Raw genomic sequence first — 18,632 nt, 5'->3', positions numbered from 1 at the left:
TAACTGTCAGCATTTTAACATTTAATTTCCATTCCCAGCTTTGCCTTCAATAACAACAACTTTCTGCTACCTCCTCATCACATTTTCCTAAGCATGCTCTTACACAATACTGAAGTCACCATGTTTCTTCTTCTAAAGCTCACTTTTGTTATGCCATCCTGTCACTGGTAAAAAAAGCTGCACAGAGGAGTGAATATCATTCTAATAAAGACAGGGACTGCAATTACCACATGACCTTAACTAAATATCTAGACCTGTTGCCTAAGAACAACCATTACACAAGTGCTGTCCACTGCAAGTATACTAGGACCCCGATCTCTCATTAACAGAAATCCCATACAGTAACCCCCAGTTTTCCAACACTTACTGTGTGACCCTGGAAGGTTTTGATGGGCCTATCTTGTCCTAGTTTACAGACATGAATACACATGTCTGTACTGCAAGAGGCAAATGTGTTGTTACTCTGCCAATCAACATCTAATGCTGGTGCTAAAAGAAAAAGAAAAATATTCAGAACTATGGTATGAATTCAGCAGGGGTATGATTTGCAAATTTAGCATGCACCACCTTAGAATAAATGCCAACAGGAAGCAACCATTAATTTTAAAGCAGTTCTAAAGATAATCAAACACTATGAACACGAGAAACACAGTCAAAACCAGACTTAGATGAAAAAATGAAACAAAATTTAAGAAGTTGATTAAAATACGGAAAACATCTGAAATAAGTTAGACAGAAGACGTTGCAGCAAGACAATAAGCTGCAGTTAAGTCATTTAAAAATAAATCTCAAGAACCAGCATGGGAAACAGGTTCCCACATCTTAACAAATGGTCATGCACAAGCTCATCTTCACTAACAATCCCTGCCCGTGCTCATACATGGCAGGGAAAGGTAATGATTTATTTTCTTTCTTCATTTCAGCATTATAAGGTGTGGCAACTTGAAGTTTAATCATGGGTGACATATTCCATTTGGTCAAGCCAAGATATTTTATGGCAGACAGCACACAGAATTGCTTTGAGTAAATCAAGAACTGATGGTTTTGATTGTTGTCATGCCACTGGAAACGTAGCATGAGTGGAATGAAAAGTGGAAACGGGACATTTTTTAAACGCCCTTCAGTGATGTTTGTCATCCTTTCTATTCTATTTTCCAGCTGATTCTGGCAGGCTGGCACAGCACTGCCCACAGAGCAATTTGTTTGACCTCCTGAAAGGCTGCCCTCTCATCCCAGCTGGGCAGTGAACAGCCTTTCAGCTGGGTTGTGGCCAAACAAACTGGGGACAGCAGAGCAGGCAGCAGAGAACAATGGGATGCAGGGCTGGGATTACTGTAGCAGGGAGAGGACAAACACAGTCCCTGGTTGATAAACACAGATCCCTCCTAGCCCACCCACTTGGTTTGTCTTCCACTGTGTTACTGAAAGTCAGCAATATTCGGATTATCTGGTGTGACTTTCACAGGAGAATTGTGAGTTGTAAAGTTACAAAATCCAAACAATTCTTTGCTTTCATTCGCAAAATTCATAAAATTACAAACACTGGATTCAGTATCCAAGACTGCAAGACTTTAAAACAGTGTCAATAAGATCCACAAATTTCCAATTGTTTTCTTCACAGTTTTATTAAATAAATAACACCTTTTATTGTCTTTTCTGATGACAATCCTGAATGAATACAAGAAAGACTTACCAGAATGGAAAGGAAACTGCTGCTTGGCTTCACCAGTGTGGGCATCCCAAATAATTGTGGTCTGTATTAAACATATAAAAAACAATAAACAAACTTGTGCAAATTCACATGCATCAGACTGCCTAGCCTACTCCCCATTGCCCAAGCCTCCTCCTGATTATATATTTCTAGCATTTAACTCAGTACATAAGGAAATTGTAGATGTACAGACAGCAGAAGAGATCCTCAACATGTAATATTAAAAAGGTGTTTAGCACAACATCTTGGGGTCTGGAGGGAAGAAGGGTGGACTTTTATATTTTATAAATAAGCATTAAATAGATAGCTAATTAGCTCTATTTATAGTCTTGTGATCTACTCCATACATCTATCTTAACTTCAAATACTTGTATATTTAATTCCTAGTTTCAAATACTCAGTTGGCCCTAAGGAGGACTTTACATAAACAGTAAGTCTCATACTTAAAAATGAGAGATTCAATTTAAGGGTGTACTTTTGTTCCAAGTTTTTTTCTGCCAATCCTGATAGCTTTCTGGTGAAAGAAATCTTACTTAACACACTTAGTTTCTCTCTCACCTCTATATTCTATGCCAATATTCCTGACCTACCTCAATGAAAATTCTAACACTGATGTGGAAGTGTGAACTGACCACACAAAATTATTTATGGAAAAGAATCAGGAGGGTCTAATGTGGAATATTTTTCAAATTATAATCTTGGTTACTTTGTCCAAGGAGTTTTATTGACAGAAGCAAAGCTCTTCCAGAATATTTTTCTGCAAATTAAAGCTGTACCTCCACAAAGATTTAAAAACTGGCATAAGCCATCATAGCTGCCAAAAGAAAAAAACTCATCCTTTCCATGCTTTGTGTTCCAGCATTTATAAAGCTGAGCACTAAAGCAAAAGAGGTTAAACGTGTGTTGGAAACAAAATACCAAATACAGGAGAATATCTACTACTTTACAGTAACACTGCCAGTTTTCAGACTGTGGATTGCTGTCTTACTGAGCTTGTAGTTTGCCTGTCTCACTAAAAGAAACCCTGTGTTTGCTTCTGCACCTTGAACCAGTTACAGAGGGAAAACTTTTTACTGTCTGAATTAATCTTAAGTCTATTCATCACCATGTGCCCTTCCTACCATTCACAGAATCTCTCACACTAACAAAGGTTTTAATTTAAAGACCCTGTGACTCTAAATTTGTTTAGAGACATGAAAGAAAACATAGTTATAAAATGAACTTCATGGCATTACACTTGTGGCACCTTCCCAGTCAGATATATTGACTTTGCTTATGTTCCAGCTATAACATTTTTAATCATTCTCAGGCTTGACTGATATCCAATGCAGCCTGGGCCTACTCCTCCAGCACAGTTTTTTTTCTGAGGCTTTGCAGAAAGTATTTCACTGAATTTTAGATGATTCAGTTTTACAGAGGTTTAATGTACCTACATTCAAAGCAATGACTTTCCAACTTACACTAATCTAACTGGGAAAAGATCCTGAGTCACTAAAAACTAATAAATTAGAATTTCTCAACAAGCTACTAAAACACACAAGGAAACAGAGCTAGAATAATAAGTTCTTTCTTAATATATATTTACATCCCATGCCTTAAGTTTAATTTACTATCTTTCTATAGCTTTGCTATTATGCTTACAATTAGACTATAATGGTGAAGGAAAGAATTTTAATTTTAGCAAAGATCATCTCACCTTGTCCACTCCTGCACTTAAAATGAAGTTTCCTTTCTTGTTCCATTTTAACGCAAATATAGGACCTTTATGTTGCCCTAAGGTGCTGGCAAGATTACCTGAAAATTTATATTGATATAAATACATTAAAAAAATAAAAAACTATGCTGCGAGCCACAATACAGGAAAAATATACTGGAAATTAAAAACTTCACTTACCATCTTTAGTCCATATCCTCGCAAAGCCATCGTACGACCCAGTTGCTAGAAGTGTACCTTCACTCTGCCAGCAAAAAGGTTATTTTATTTATATATTTTTACTGTACAACTAAAAGCTAAAGAGCATGAAGCAAACTTCAGGTAGAATACATCTGCTTAAGATTTACATAACCGACTACAACTTATTAAAAAGACATCCCTGAAGTGCAACACAAGAAATTACCATGCGATTCACAACCAGAAACACCTGGGGAGCTGTGGATGTTCAGCTGCTGAAAGTTAAAATTTGACTCTGCAACCTTGCTGAGCACAACTTCCTCAGAGCACTGTGAGCCCTGCCATTTCTACTTACGTTCCAGTCCAGCGATGTCACGTCCTTGTTGCTGGGGACATCCTGCCCTCCTTCCCGTATACAGTGTCGAAGTACCAGCTGCGTGGAGCCACTCGTGCTGTTTTCACTGAGGTTCCATATCCGTGCTGTCGAATCTCCAGATCTACAGAACAGTTAATGAGAATACACCCTCTTCTCCCCACTCATCCCATCTAAAAAGGTAATTCCTTTCAAGACAGCAAAAGCATTTGATGGAGAGGAAGTTGGGGTAAGTATTGTTTTGTTACCAGCACCCTAGGTAAGGTATGCTCACAGAGTTAATTATAATTATAATTATTATGTACACAGGTGGGTAACGCACATACCCTGAGGCCAAAAGGTCACTAACGGGATTCCAGGCACAGATGAATACTTCAGATTCATGGCCACGCAGCACCACTGCCTTGTTGGGAGGGATTTCAACATCTCCATCTACTTCCATCATATCTGTGTGATTATCTGCATTATGGGAAACAGCAGAGAGAGGTGGACTTTAATATATTGGGACAACACACTGAAATTACTGTATGGCTGATATTCTTCTGGAATGAGCATAACGATCTATTCACACTGACCACTGTTTGACAAAACAGTCACATCCCTTTATTTTTCATGTTCACGTTTATGAAGTACTGTAAACAGATAGCAAGTTTCAAAAATGTGAAAAAGCTCTTAGCCTTTCTAAACCTCCACATCCAAAAGGACTAAACTTTGAAACTTCAAAACTGAGGCCCAAAAGTGTTGGGGTTTTTTTCCTATGATAAAAAAAAACCCAAACACTGATGTTAAAAGTACTCACATTTTTGCAGGAATGATACTGCACAGAACAGTATGTTATTAGTCTACCTTGTGCTTTAAAAACACATTTATGACACATTTGTTTTCAGAAAGCTCTCTTTTCTCCAACAGTAAATAGGTTTTAAACTACATCTCAGACACTTTGTTTACAAAATGGTTTTAATTAATGTAACAGCATTTGGAGATACCATAAACCAGTAATACAGCTCCTTTTAACTGCTTCAGCAGTTACTGTGGAATTGTGGCATATGCAGCTTTTTCTGTGGATGTAATTTTGAATCCATATTGTTCTGTACAACCTACTAGGGGTAATTCAACTGTCAAAACAGTTTTCTTGCCAGCTACCATTCTATTATTAAAAATAAATTCACACTGAGTTTAAATGCTGAGTTTAAATTCACCTGCTCTGAATTTATTCACTGTAGTTAAACCAACTGTCTCACTTCTCCTACTTAACATTAAGGGTTTCTGCCACTGTTTGTACAGGCAAGAAAACAAAAGACTATTAGAAAGTTGCTTCAATTAAAGGAGAATCAATGCTGGTATAATTTGGTGTACCGGCCAGCAGGGGCTGCTGGAACATCACATTTAACTCAGGGATGAAGTTTAAGTTCACTCTATCCCGTTGGCAGTTAACAAGTACATATTCTTTTGAGATTTTTAAAGTAGTGAGCATGTTTTCTTATGGCAAAGATTGTATTTCCAAGTTTATTTACTATATATTAGAATGAAAGATGCAAAACTTGTACACAGCTTGACAGGAACATTCCCATGATGGAACAGGAGCAGTGCTGGCAATGAAATACTCTGAATTTAAAAATTCACAACTATGATGCACCTTCTGCTGCAGTTCCAAATATCAAACTGGGGACAGTAAGAAGTGAGATGCTATCTGTTCAAGGATCACCCATCCTCTGCAAGCTGAAGAGTTATACATTGACCTCCTCACCTACTGGCTCACACTATGATCAGTGCCAAGGAAAGGACATTGGCATGGATTAAGGTCACAGAATGGTTTGGGTTGGAAGAGACCTTAAAGCTCATCCAGTTCCAACCCCTCTGCATGGGCAGGGACACCTCCCACAAGACCAGGTTGCTCAAGGCCCCATCCAACCTGGCCTGGAACACTTCCAGGGAGGGGGCAGCCACAACTTTCTTAGGCAACCTGTACCAGTGTCTCATCATTAAATTAAACCCTCAAATTAAAAAATTTCTTTCTGATGTCTAAACTTAATCTTGCCTCTTCAACGTTTAAAGTATCACTGATGTTAAGTCAGGATTTACCACAAGAGAGATAGGACTGTTTGTCTGATGGCAACATGAGGATGTCATTTCTGTTTCATCTTACTTGCTATAGTATGTGCTCCATTCTCTTCTCCATTTGCAGTATTTTCTCCATTTTTTGCTGATCCCTGTTGGTTAGTGGTGGCTGCAGCTGCAGCAGCTGCTGCCTGCTGTTGTGCAAGTTTATCTCTGTAGGCCTGTTGTCTTGTCTGTACCACATCAGGCATTACAGCATCTATCAGTGAGAGAGACTCTATCGGCCTACCGTCAAACAAGGTACCATCCTGAATTACAGCAGAGGGAAAGAACAGAAAAAGACAACACCAAGTACAAATTAACATTATGGGCAGAAATTCCAAGGAAAACTAAAGCAAATGTTTGATTTGATGCAATAAAAGAGTTTACAAGTGGTATCTCATCACTGTCGTGGTTGGGATTTTAGTCTGAAGTTAAGCGGTCAAGGTAACTGTGCAAAAAAAGCCACCACAGGACTCTGGCAGAGCTTCTGGTATCTAAAGTTACAGGCTTTGAAGTTGCTAAATCATCTGCTAAAGCAAAAAGTTCTGCAAGCTGTCTATGAATATGATTTCAAACACGAGTGGCTGCAACAACATCTAATGGTTTGTTTGAAGAGCTGCAAACATTGTAAGTCAGGTCACTGCCTTGTGAACTTATTCTATCATATTAAGACTAATACTTTCCATAAACATATTATCTGGAGAGTTGACTGGTTTTCTTCCCTTTTTTAAACAGTGCTGGCATACTTTCAAACAACAAGTAAGAATTTTACCCTGAAATGGACAAGACCAAGTTAAAAATACCCGTATAAATATTCTAGGGCTTTGTAAGGATCTATTTATAGGAGCAAAAAGGATTCCTCGAGATAAATATAGGGTCTCCTTCTTCTATTCCAATCACTTGCTTTCTTTTTCTGAGGCTTCCTAAGGGAAAGCTTTTGCTTCACTGGGACTATGAAAACTACACATCCAAGAAGACATAAGGGAGACTGGAAAGAAAGTACAATTAGTGAAAAAAAAAAAACCCACCTGTTTCCTTCTGCAATATAACTGACACGTACAAAGGCTGCTAACCTTCCAAGCATAAATGAGAACAGAAATCATGGGGCTCTGCAGCCTCAGGCAGGAAGATACATAGCTTTCTGTACTGCTGGAATAACCATTTAAACATCAAATTTAATAGATCCTGCTCAAGATGAATTAGCCAGCAGAGGCAAAAAGCAAACTGGCATATACCTTTATTCTTCCTGCCACAAATTGAAACCCTCTCTCTATTTGGAAACCTTGCCCTGGGGCTCTCATTACTTCATTATAATGACACATCACCCAAACCAGAGCTGCACAGCACTCTCCCACTTCCCTACTGCACGTCTAGGAAAGTAAAAATTAAGAGGTTACTTGTCTCAGTCACTGTTTTATTGCACATGTCTGGATTTACTACATGATTATATTAGAGTAAAAACTCTATAGCCAACGGACCTTTAAGCAATGAGCCAGAACACCATGTGCCTGGTGTTGTGTGGCTGCACTGGGCAGAACCCCTACCCAGTTATGTCACTCCATTCTGGTTCCACCACTGGAGTCATGGTGAACACCAGCAGTGAGGAATCTGAAGTAAAAGTAAATAAATAGGATACAAGAAAGTTAAGAAAAATACTAACAATCAAGCTTTCTGCAAGCAAGGACATGATGTTCCTGTAGGCAAAGCCTCCTTACCTCATTAATACTGACTTCTGCCTCTACATACTGCAGACCTTTCTGGATGATGGAAATCAAAGCAGCTGGTGGCACCAAAGCACCATTTATGTTAGACTGGCTGATATGGCTCTCTATACCAAAGGTAAATGCTGAATGGGAAAACCCTAAAGAAAAGGCAAACTGTCAGAATTTGTTTACAGACAGACAATATTACTTGCCAGACTACTGTAGGATCTTCTCTCCACAAATCTAAGCAAGCTATACAAATAGAACACTTATGAACTAAAAAAAACTTATCAAAACACTTTTGTTACAGTTACATGTTTCTAGTTTAAACATACAAAAAGACAAATGCTTATTTTTTATATAAACATTACATTTATTAATTATTACATCAGTAGCAGGGGTAAATATAAAAATACAAAAATGCAATCTGCAATAGGATTTAATATAGATATATATATTTATTCTGAAGATTTATATATATTAGTTCCACATATAGTATTTAATAAAATACATGTAAGGCGAGACCCTACGATGTGCTGGTTATTTTTTACTCACTGATTTGTCACCCATGGAAGTGAAATGGATCTGTATGCAGAACAGAATTCACTTTGTGGTTACAACTGTGGATGTTTTGGTACTAAATGAGTATCATGCACTGATTAGGAAGTAGCAAGCAGGGTATGGTGCAGCACTGGTGTGTTTGCTTGGTATTATTTCATTACCCTGAAAAGGCAAATTTAACCTAGAGAAAAATAGCTGTTTCATGACATTAAGTTTACTGTCACCAAGCTGTTTCTTAAATTATATAATTTTATTCTTTGTTTCCTTGCTTGGGTTTTTCTTTTGTTTGGTTTTTTGGTTTTTTTGTTTTGTTTTCTTTCAGGTAACTAGGAAGCTGCCTACAAACTTTCAGATAAAGATAAAGCAATTTTGAAGCTTGGCTTCTGTCAAAAAAGCAATCTGCAACTGGGATAAGAACCTGTAATAGTTTTCAGTAAACTCAGGAGGAACAATGAGTTTCTGCCTTCTTCTGTCAAGCAGAGACTGAAAAACTGTGTCATTCACCATTGCTTCCTCTGCCTCTAAGTCTCAGTTTGGGAAGTTCATGAGCAGTAGACAGATGCTGGATAAGTCAAATGCATTTTCAAGAAGCCTGAAGTTTGTTCTCAAGTTTGACAATATTTATCTGTCTCTTGCTCTTCCTCCTAAGAAGCAACAGGAAGGCAAGCCTGGCACTGAAGGACAAAATCGTCCAGGAAAGTGTCCTGCAAGGAGGGAAGCTTCTGAGAATCCAAGAGTCATTCCTGAAAAACATCTGCTTACTTGCATTTAGGCTACTTCCAAAGTAGCAACCACTTCTTCCTTTGAAATTCCTACAGCAATTATCTGCTGTAGGAAGTCACATATAGGAAAGGAATTGGGCCATGTTAAGACCAGCCTGCAGGAACACCATCGCTTCCAGACAGCACAGTAAAATCCCAGTATTTTGGTGGTCATCTTTTTTTCTGCTTCAAGGAGCCCCAGAGAAAATGCTGCAAATGCCATTGTCACTGTAGATAAAAGTCATCTCCTGAGAAAAAGCATTTCTAGCAATCAACTGATTTCTTAGCTAGGTGACTGCCATCTGAAAACTCCAAATGGCTGAATCTGATTAAGTTACAGAAGGTAACTTGGCAGGAATTAATTTGTTGAGAAGAAACACTAAGAATCAGTTCAGACAGAGTCACATGGCTCCTGGCAAAATAAATAAATGAGTCTTGCCCTTGCTAAAGCCAGCTGCAGATGAATACCAAGTAAATCATTTATTGTTAACAACCAGAATTAGAAAAACTCACCTGACTCTTGCAAGTATCTATATACCAGGAAGTTAACCTCATCACTGCTTATACTCATCTTTATTCCCAGTTAAACCATGAGGTCACAACAAAGGACACAACCCTGAAAATAAAGAAATAGATCAGTTAAATACTTTTAGTACATGATAATAAATTTCTCAACAAATGTTGTATTTATAAAGTACAGAGCTCCCTGGCAGCATAGACAATTATTTTATTTTATAATGCAAAGAAGTCTACTGTGTTCATTAAAAAGAGATTTGTCAACTCACAACTTAAAGGCTGGTAAATTAAATACTGAAGGGCTGCATTCTCAAAGAATGCAGATTGGTATGGACTGGAGAACTATGAACCTTAATACCATAATTTAAAAAGATTTTCAATCACAGGTGTCAAAAGAAATAACCAAGTGGGTTTCATCTAACCAACAATACTGCTATGGAACACATTCTTCAAACTGTGGATTTCTCTCTGCCTGGCTAACAAAGACCAAGAACTTGGTTTCATGTTGGTACCCAGGCCATTTCCCACTTTTACTTTCTAATTCCTTCAATTTTCAGGTACTCCTGCTCTAGTAAAAAGGTGCAGTATGGGATATAACACTGTATCTGTTCAAAGAAAGTCCAGCTATTTCCATTAAAAATCAGAAAAGACCTCAGCTGTATGCTTACTTTTTGCAAAACGAATACTTGAGATTAGAGACACGCTGTAAAAAGAGCATTTTTAGTACTATTTCTCTACACTTTCAATCGTTGCTTTTAAAATATTGATGGATATATAAACACACAACTTTCCCTTGATTTTATTAATGGTAAATATTTAGCAAGAAAATATCACATCAGATTATATATATACTTTTTATGACAAATTCTGAAAATATGAAGCAACAAGTCTTGAAAACACAAAGATTAAGAGCCAGAATACAGCAATTTTTTTTAAGCCTCTTTTCTGAGAATATTCTCATGACTTTTGAATGCTTGGAAATGAACAAATAAAAATATTAATTCCAGAACACAGTATAAAAACAGCCTATGCACCATGAAATAGATTCCTAGTAGTCAATCACCACTTTTCATCATCAGACCACCATCATTTTCTTGTATGGAATGGGAAACTGAGAAGGTCAGTAACTTTTCCTACTGTTATTTGACAAAGTTGGGCCTGGGGCTGTCGTTAAAAAAAAAAGGACCAGAGAAGAGATTTCTTCTTAAAAATAGAAAGTTCTTGCTGGTGACAATCACAGCTTCACAGTCAGGCTGCTGGCAGTGGGACATGGGAGCTCACAGCAGTAAGCAACAGCTTTCAATGAGGCTGCCAAAGTCTTTCTGAGCATCTTTTCTTAGCAAGCTCTCCTGAGGAAACAGTACAAAACCAACCATGCTCTGTTTCTTACAACCAACCTTTCAACTTTACCAGCAAACTACAACCAAATTTGACAGCAGGAAGGGCTCTCCAAGATGTCTCACCAGCCCCATAGTGCTGTGGAGGAAAGACCCAACCAAGAATGGAAGAGGCTGCAGGATAAACTCAGACATCAAAAGAAATGCATTTGCCCAAAACCACACAAAACTTTGAGGAATCAACAAGCACACGGACACCTCCTAAACCTGCCCCAGCCACTGGGCCCCCATTCTTGCTGGTTTGGAGGGCATGGGAAGCACCACACGATCTGAGAGCTGCACAGGGAGGGCTCAGACCCAGCCAGGACCAGTGGGACCCAAGTGGGAGAGCTGGGATTTATCCTGTGGGGAAAGAAGGGGGCTGCACATGATGCTCTGTGTGTCCACAGAAACAGACCTTATGCTTATAGAAAAGCTCAAACTGTGCTGCCACAGAGGGGAAGTTAGTTTTAATTTCTTAAGGAATAAATTAAATAAAAATGCAGATAAATATACATAAATTTTTAAAAATCAGAAAAATAATTATACAAGAAATAAAAATGCAAAGCTACTTAAATCTTTCTCATTCCTCTAAAGGAAAAAATAATTGTTCCATTACAGTAACTTCTAGCTAGTGCACCACAACTTGCAAAGGCATCACTGGTACTAATCCTACCCCGCTCCATCCACACCCTGGTGTCCCAGGTACACCTGCCAAATTGCAAGAGATTGTCAGGGCTTGTCTGCTGAGCAGAGTGTGAAATCAATGCCATTTTAAGCCATTTCATGCATTAGCAACCAATTACACCATGTACAGGATCAAACACTAATTTTATATAGCTATGGTTTGTTGTCATACCTGGCACAAATCATCTTTATTTCAGCCTGCTTGTTACAGAGAAATTCTGTAGGAAGAGGGACAATATTCTCCTTTAGAAGAAAAGGTAAGTAAATTTAAAAAGACTTGTAAAGAAGCCTTTTTACATTGCACACAGAAATGGCAGCATCTGTTCATGAGTTTGTTACTGACTTTTAAAATCTTGCTGCATCATCCAAAAAAAGGTGGATCAAAATGAGGAGATGAGATGAAATGCCCTTTGCTACATAGAGAAGAGCTGCATTATTCATACAGAGAGCCCCCACTCAAAGCAGAATTGTGGAGATACCACATAAATTCACCTGTTATGGAGCTGGATAGCTAAAGAAAAAAAGCTAACATCCGTCTTGTCTGTCAAAAGTGTTATTCATTCTGCCCATGTCAAATGAGGATCATTTTTCAAGGCTGGTTCAGGGAGTTTTCCACAAGCTGCTTTGGTAAGGTGAGCACAGCCTCGGGCTGGCCTGCCTGGCTATCAAGAGGTGGCACTGCAGCACTGCCTGCTGTACTCCTAACAAGCAGAAAACCACAGAAATATCTTCAATAAATACACAGCTTGCCTGATAAGGACATGAAACTGAAAAGGTTGCAAGTTTCCATTTTATTTTTTTTAACCTAGATATTGCTTTATCCATTTTTTTCCTTTGTGCTTATTTAATTTTGATGTAAACCTGTTTCTGTATTTACCCCTGCCACAGGATCAGGGGCTCAGCCAGTGCCTGGCCCAGGGAATTCTGCAAGAATTGTGAGAACAAGCAACACCAAACCACCCTCCTTCCCATCCCAAACACACACTAACAAATTAAAGAGAAAATACAGCAGCAGTACAGGCAGGAGAGGATACACTAATTTGACAAATCTTTACATCCAGCTTGGCTGCCCACCTTTAAGGTGGGGGCAATCCTGCCTTGGCAGCAGACTTTGGGGGCAGCTGAAGCAGCAGCTCAGAGCTGTGTGAACCCCACGGCACAGGATGCAGGCGAGGGGGTGATGTCAAAAAGGAGTAGAGGTGGGAAAGAGAGGGGAATCCCTGACCACCAGCCTTGCTGGGGGAGCTCAACACACATGGCCACCCCCTCGCTGCAAGCTGAAGTCAGAACATGTCAAGGATGCTGCCACAGAAAAAAAGTCATGGGAAAGAAAACAAACCTAGGAGCCACATGAACTCCATTTTCCCTAACACCCCAATAAGGTCCCAGGGCTTGTCCAGGAGGTGATGGGGAAGATGCCTTAGCTTCATGTAAACAGAAACACAAATAAAAGAGGAAAAGCTGGAAAGAAAATTAGAGAAAAAGAATAAATGGACCCAGGCATCTACACACATACCACACATAATAGTGGATCTACTTCATTAATGCCACATTATTTACCCCAAGCCCACTATTTCCATGTGCAACTGACTGCTTATTTTGGACACTTAGTAGGATAATAATATTGATCCTTATTTTAACTAAAGCAAGTAAATAACAGTGCAGACACAAAGTATGATGCAAAATAAGCAGAAGCGAGACATAATTCCTGCCAGTTTTCTAGCTTAACTTGCAAAGGGATAATAAAAAAATACTTCAAGATATTAGCACCTCTATGTCCCAAACACATTCTGAGAACATAACAAGATCTCTGAGGCCCTTTTTTCTGGCCCTTATGAAAAATCCCAAGTCTTCCTCAAAACACTCTGTGCTGTATGGAATACAGCAGTCTGGTGCACTCACAATACTTTTTAGTGCCCAGTGTGCTTTTCAAAGGAAATCCCCTGCTTGTCCCTGTTTTTGCACCTTGAGGCAGTCACAGGGCATGCAAAGTAGATAAAACTAGGATTAGGAAAAAAAACCAAACAGCTAAAAATTATGTGCACGGTCATCTGTAGAGTTCTATTCCTGGAGGATGAGCCTGTGGTTTATTATATCACTGGTTCAATTAGAATCCTCACAGTATCAAAATATCCCAGGTAATTTTTAATGTCACTATAGAAAGTCCCTGAACCAAAAAATTTATCAGGCGTAAAATACACAAGCCATAAAATAAAACTCCAGTGTCTGTACAGATGCTGCCCTCAAGATGTGATCAAGAGCTAAACGTGCCACGTCTCTGCTTTATAGAATTGACACACTCATTCCAACTTTGCAACCAGGTCAGAAATCACACCAAAAGTCATTCGGAAATGACTTTTTTTAAAAAAAAAAAAAATTAGATTTCTTGTCCCAAAGCCAACACAGCAATGCTGACAGCAAAAATCTGCCTGTATTTCTGCAGCCTGACTACCATAATGCAGCCACACCAGCAGGCAGGGTCTTACAAAGGCTGCTCCAAACCTTCAGCCCCTCCATGTGCTTTCAAACTCTGGGTAAAACTTGCAAGTAAACTTTATTGTAATGAGATCAATTCCACTGTGCCAAACACAGGCTAATGGGTGCCCAACAGTAGAAATCTGATTGCATTTCTGACAAATGATGAGTCTGCTCTGCATGTTTATGCTCGCTTTGTACTCTTCTTCCAGGTTCATGCCAAATGCTTGAGAACAGATGCTGCCTGATACGGCTCCCAGCCCAAAAAGGGTTTTTTTGTTTTGTTTTGTTTTCAACAAACCTGAACTGGTAGAGAAAGTTTATACACCAGATTAGGAATTTGTATCTCTTAATCACAGTGTCTAACAATGTATGGTAGAGTTACTACTGGATCATCAAACAACAAGAGAAGAAAGTATTGTTTCTGTAGTTTTAGGTGGGCTCTGACACGTCCTAATTAGGTGGGATAACAGAAAAATCTGGCAGGTTGCTGTGAATAGTAATTCCCCCCAACACACCAATCCTTACTTTGATACCAAATATAATATGTTAAAGGGAATGGCTAACACTCCGGGTAGCTCTGAAAAATGTTTAATGTTCAGATATAAACAGATTGCTACATTTATCCATGGAAAACAGAAGTCTGGCTACAGAAAGAATACATCTCCTACAACAGAAATATTGTCACTAGTCCTTTTATTTTTTCCTCTTTCACAAGAAATCCAGAGAAATATTTTGCCAACATGTGAGCACGTAGAGAGTGATAATTTTTTTTTAATTGCTGTTTATGCAGCTTCCTTTTTTTAATGATAACTTAAAAATAAAAAAGCAATTTATATGAACCAACCTCAGACTCATGATTCTTTTAATTCCACCCCAAAAAATTGAAAGTGCCTACAGGTCCTTCGGAAAGTGTTACTGCAATTCTGCTTTCTCTTAAAAATAAAGTCCTGTGTGTGATACACAATTTCTGTTTGTTACACTCCACAACTAACACTGGGAGTCTCTCAGGCTGGCAAACATTCCTGCTGAACTGGAGCTGTGTGACTGTTATCACAGACAATAATACCCTGTAGCTCAGGAAAATGCCAATACACTAAATTCCACGTTTTCCAACTGCATCCAGGTTGACTAAACCAGTGAGACATCAATGCCACCACATCTGCTTTGACCTCTCAACTCAGAGGTGCTGATCCAACCACTAAGAACCAGCAAATTCCTGGATTTGTGAGGTTTCAGGACTTCATTCAGACAGCGAATCTGCCATGTGAGTAATTTGCAGAATTAGAGTTTTATTAATTAAAGTTCAGGGGTCCACAAAAAGCTCTTTCCAATGACCACTGTTCTGCTAAAGCATTCTGCAAAGGTTCTTCCCCAAAACATGGTGGGTTTACCCCAAACAGCTACTCAACTCAGTAAGACTACATCTCTGGAAGATCCATGTACAGCCTTTAGAAAGGATTTATAGGAGAAAACTCATTAAAATGTTAGTGATTCCTGTATGTCAAGCCCACAGTGCATGACCAACATAATACATCATTCTGTGTAAGAATATATTCAACATCAGTTTCAAAGCAAATGAACATTTTTCTCATACTTTAGAAAGAAGAGAAAAAAGTTGAGCCTTCTTTAACTGTATCAACTAATTGCTCTAAACACTCCCATTTGCTGGTTAACATCTTCATTTGAGAGACAGGGTCCAATATTGTATTGGGCACAATACAAATGAGCCCTTATTAAAGTTCTCCTTCTATCTGACAATCTGCAATTAGGAATTCTTTATAACATGCTGAAATTAAAAGAAAACGTTTTTTTAAATGAATGCATAACCTTTGTTGCAACATGCTTTAAAAATGAAAGTTCTCATTTTCTGCAATTTTACCTGCCTCTCTAAATAGCTTTGCTTAAATGTACATTTTTCAAAATTTTAAGATTCAATGATCTATGTCAAATGTGAACTCACATTAAAAATAATATTAATTAAATAATTAAATAAATTAATTAAATAGAAAATATTTATTAAAAAAAATAATCTGTAATTCTATCTTGATGACCCTTCTTACTGATTTCCCTTATGATCAACCCTTGCTAGTTTTCCTTCTAGCAATTTAAAACAAGAGATGCTTCTCATAGTTTTAACTCTGCTGCTTTGCTTTTAATCTCAAGAATACAGCTTCATTTCCAAGTACTAAAAAAAAATAATTTTCCTTTCATCATCTGAATTGTTTTCCTTAGCTCAGGCAATAAATATTTGCATTCTGTACTTGAACATTAGTGACCTAATTTATGGCAACAGTCTCTGTCTTTCTGTGCCAATTTGAGAGTAAGAAGCATACAAGATGACAAAGCCAGTTTGAAATTTTCTGAAGAAAGAGAATTACAACCGTGAAAGGGAAAAAGAAAAAAAAACCAACACAAAACAAAACCCACCCAAAACCTTAGCTAAAAATAACTGCCCACTTATCTGAGTACTCAGGCCCCAGAAACACCAGGCACAGTCCTGAGTAGTGTTACAAAAGAAGCTGCAGATGAAGCCCATTTGTTGGTTTTGCCTAGAGCAAAGTAGTATTTAATTACCAAACTATGAATCTCCTCCCCAAATGCTGTGAGACCCAGGAGCCTGGGATTCCGGATGCTACAGCAGGGACAAGTGGCAGGATATTCAGCATTCTATTTCCAGGGCTAGGTTACAAAGCTGTGACTTCTATGCTTTCTGGAGTTTGAAATACACCTTCTTGGACATCTATAGGGCATCTTGCAGTCATTTTTGGCAGCCAGATTTTGTAAAACCCTTGACCAACTGAAGTAACAGGGTACTTCTGGCACTGACACTTTATTCAATATTCTTTAGGTTCTTCAAACTCTTTTTTTTTTTTTTTTTTCCCTATTACAGTTCAACATAAGAAGATATTAAGCATTTGGTGGGGATGTTTTTCTACTTCCTGCATCAGAATAGCAAAGGGCATGGTATATTAGTATTTTTAAGACTTTACAATTCTTTGGGGAACAACAAAATAAGTACCTCTTTCTGGGAAAACTTTTCTGCATGATAATTGCAGCCCAGTTGAGCTGCAGGTAGTTCTAACACATCAGGAGCAAATAGGCTATTCCTTCAAAACTTAAAAGCCAAACCCAGCTGGCTCAGAACATGCACCCACTGCACCAGAGTAAAACCACTGTCAGAAAGTCCTTCCTCAAGAGAGATCATTTCATAAAAGCCCTCCCTGACTGCTCCCAAGATCCCAAACATCCTATTTCACTGCTCTTGAGGCCACCAAGGAGGGAGCTTTTAATCCCAGAGTTGCAGTCCCCTGAGGCAGGCAAAACAGGATTAATTAAAACCAGCACAAAAGTAGTTAAAAAGTTTGATCGTTGCCCTCTGCCAACACTTAAGTATTTTCCAGAGTGTAGCAGGAAATATAGGCTAAGATAATTAAATTCTTCTTGATCAAGCACCTAATCCAGATCAAAGGCATTTTTAGAAAAGAGGAATCAGTGGCTTTTAGGGATGACCTTCAAGGTTAGACTGCTCTATCTGTACATGAACTGAGCAGGTACCTGTGGCAGCAAACCTGGAAATGCAGCATTTCCAACATTGATTAGAAACAGCTTCTGATTGATCACCAGATCAATACATGATAGCATGGTTACCTGGGGAAGCAGCAGCACAAGCTTGGTATAGATTACTTGAGAAGATGACCTGCAAAATCCACCTTCAAGGCTCTGTGTGCTAACCTGGATCTACTGGGAAAGTACCAGACTAATGTTTGTCATTACCCCAGGGAGAAACACTTATCCCTCCAAAAGGGGAAAATTTTCTTATTGAAAGAGCTGTCATCAGAACAGCGATACTATGAAGCAAGCTGTAGAGCTTCCATTCTTATGCCATTAGAAGTATGTCCCATCAGAGCAGGTTACAGTCCTTCAGGAATACTTAATTTAAATAAACAAAGCCTTCTGCAATCAAACATATAGACCCTGTCTCAAGAAGGCTTTGTAAAATTGCTAAATGGCTTTACTGAGGGCTAAAATAATGGCCTACTAATATTCTCTAGATCTAGACACAGAACAGCAGTAGGATGCTGGAATCAAGAGGTAGAGAGATGAAAATTGGATGAAGCATTATCTGCTATGTTGCTTAAAATCCCATGCAATAAACCTCCTTAGCATGCACCCAGCTTCAAACATGAATACAATTGCTCATCTCCTGTGCTGCATTAAAATCTTAGCAAAAAAATTAATTATGGATGAACATGGGAGTGCACCCATTAATGCTCACTGGGATCAAACTGTGTAAAAATTTCAGAGAAAGCAACCAATCGAGAAGAGCTCTTGAGTCAGTCAAAATAAGCACTATCATTCTGCTGAGACTAAGGGAGGGAATGGATGACATCCAAAAAAATGCCTTCTATTTGTGACACACCGTTGAAAATAAACCCAAGGACTACAACTCAAGCTTTCTGAACAAGAACATAGAG

At 38.5% G+C, this 18,632-nt stretch overlaps 1 protein-coding gene across 3 annotated transcripts in view; it reads right to left on the bottom strand.

Moving 5' to 3' along the window:
• TBL1XR1 (transducin beta like 1 X-linked receptor 1) overlaps window positions 1-18,632 on the bottom strand; it is a 107,947-nt gene that overhangs the window by 10,984 nt on the left and 78,331 nt on the right. For 2 of the 3 annotated variants that reach the window (XM_030455994.1, XM_030455995.1), the window contains 9 exons: window positions 9,614-9,716; window positions 7,791-7,936; window positions 6,122-6,341; window positions 4,302-4,434; window positions 3,958-4,099; window positions 3,606-3,669; window positions 3,408-3,505; window positions 1,694-1,754; window positions 368-489 (listed from right to left, as the gene is read on the bottom strand). In XM_030455994.1, the coding sequence (XP_030311854.1) occupies window positions 368-489; window positions 1,694-1,754; window positions 3,408-3,505; window positions 3,606-3,669; window positions 3,958-4,099; window positions 4,302-4,434; window positions 6,122-6,341; window positions 7,791-7,936; window positions 9,614-9,671 (1,044 nt within the window). In that variant the 5' untranslated portion in view covers window positions 9,672-9,716. Of the gene's footprint in view, window positions 1-367; window positions 490-1,693; window positions 1,755-3,407; window positions 3,506-3,605; window positions 3,670-3,957; window positions 4,100-4,301; window positions 4,435-6,121; window positions 6,342-7,790; window positions 7,937-9,613; window positions 9,717-12,171; window positions 12,244-18,632 lie in introns of those variants that run through there. The other variant, XM_030455996.1, reaches the window with a different exon arrangement.

The sequence above is a fragment of the Calypte anna genome, chromosome 9, assembly GCF_003957555.1.
Source record: "Calypte anna isolate BGI_N300 chromosome 9, bCalAnn1_v1.p, whole genome shotgun sequence".
Classification (NCBI taxonomy): Eukaryota; Metazoa; Chordata; class Aves; order Apodiformes; family Trochilidae; genus Calypte; species Calypte anna.
This window is presented reverse-complemented; position numbering and strand designations above follow the sequence as displayed.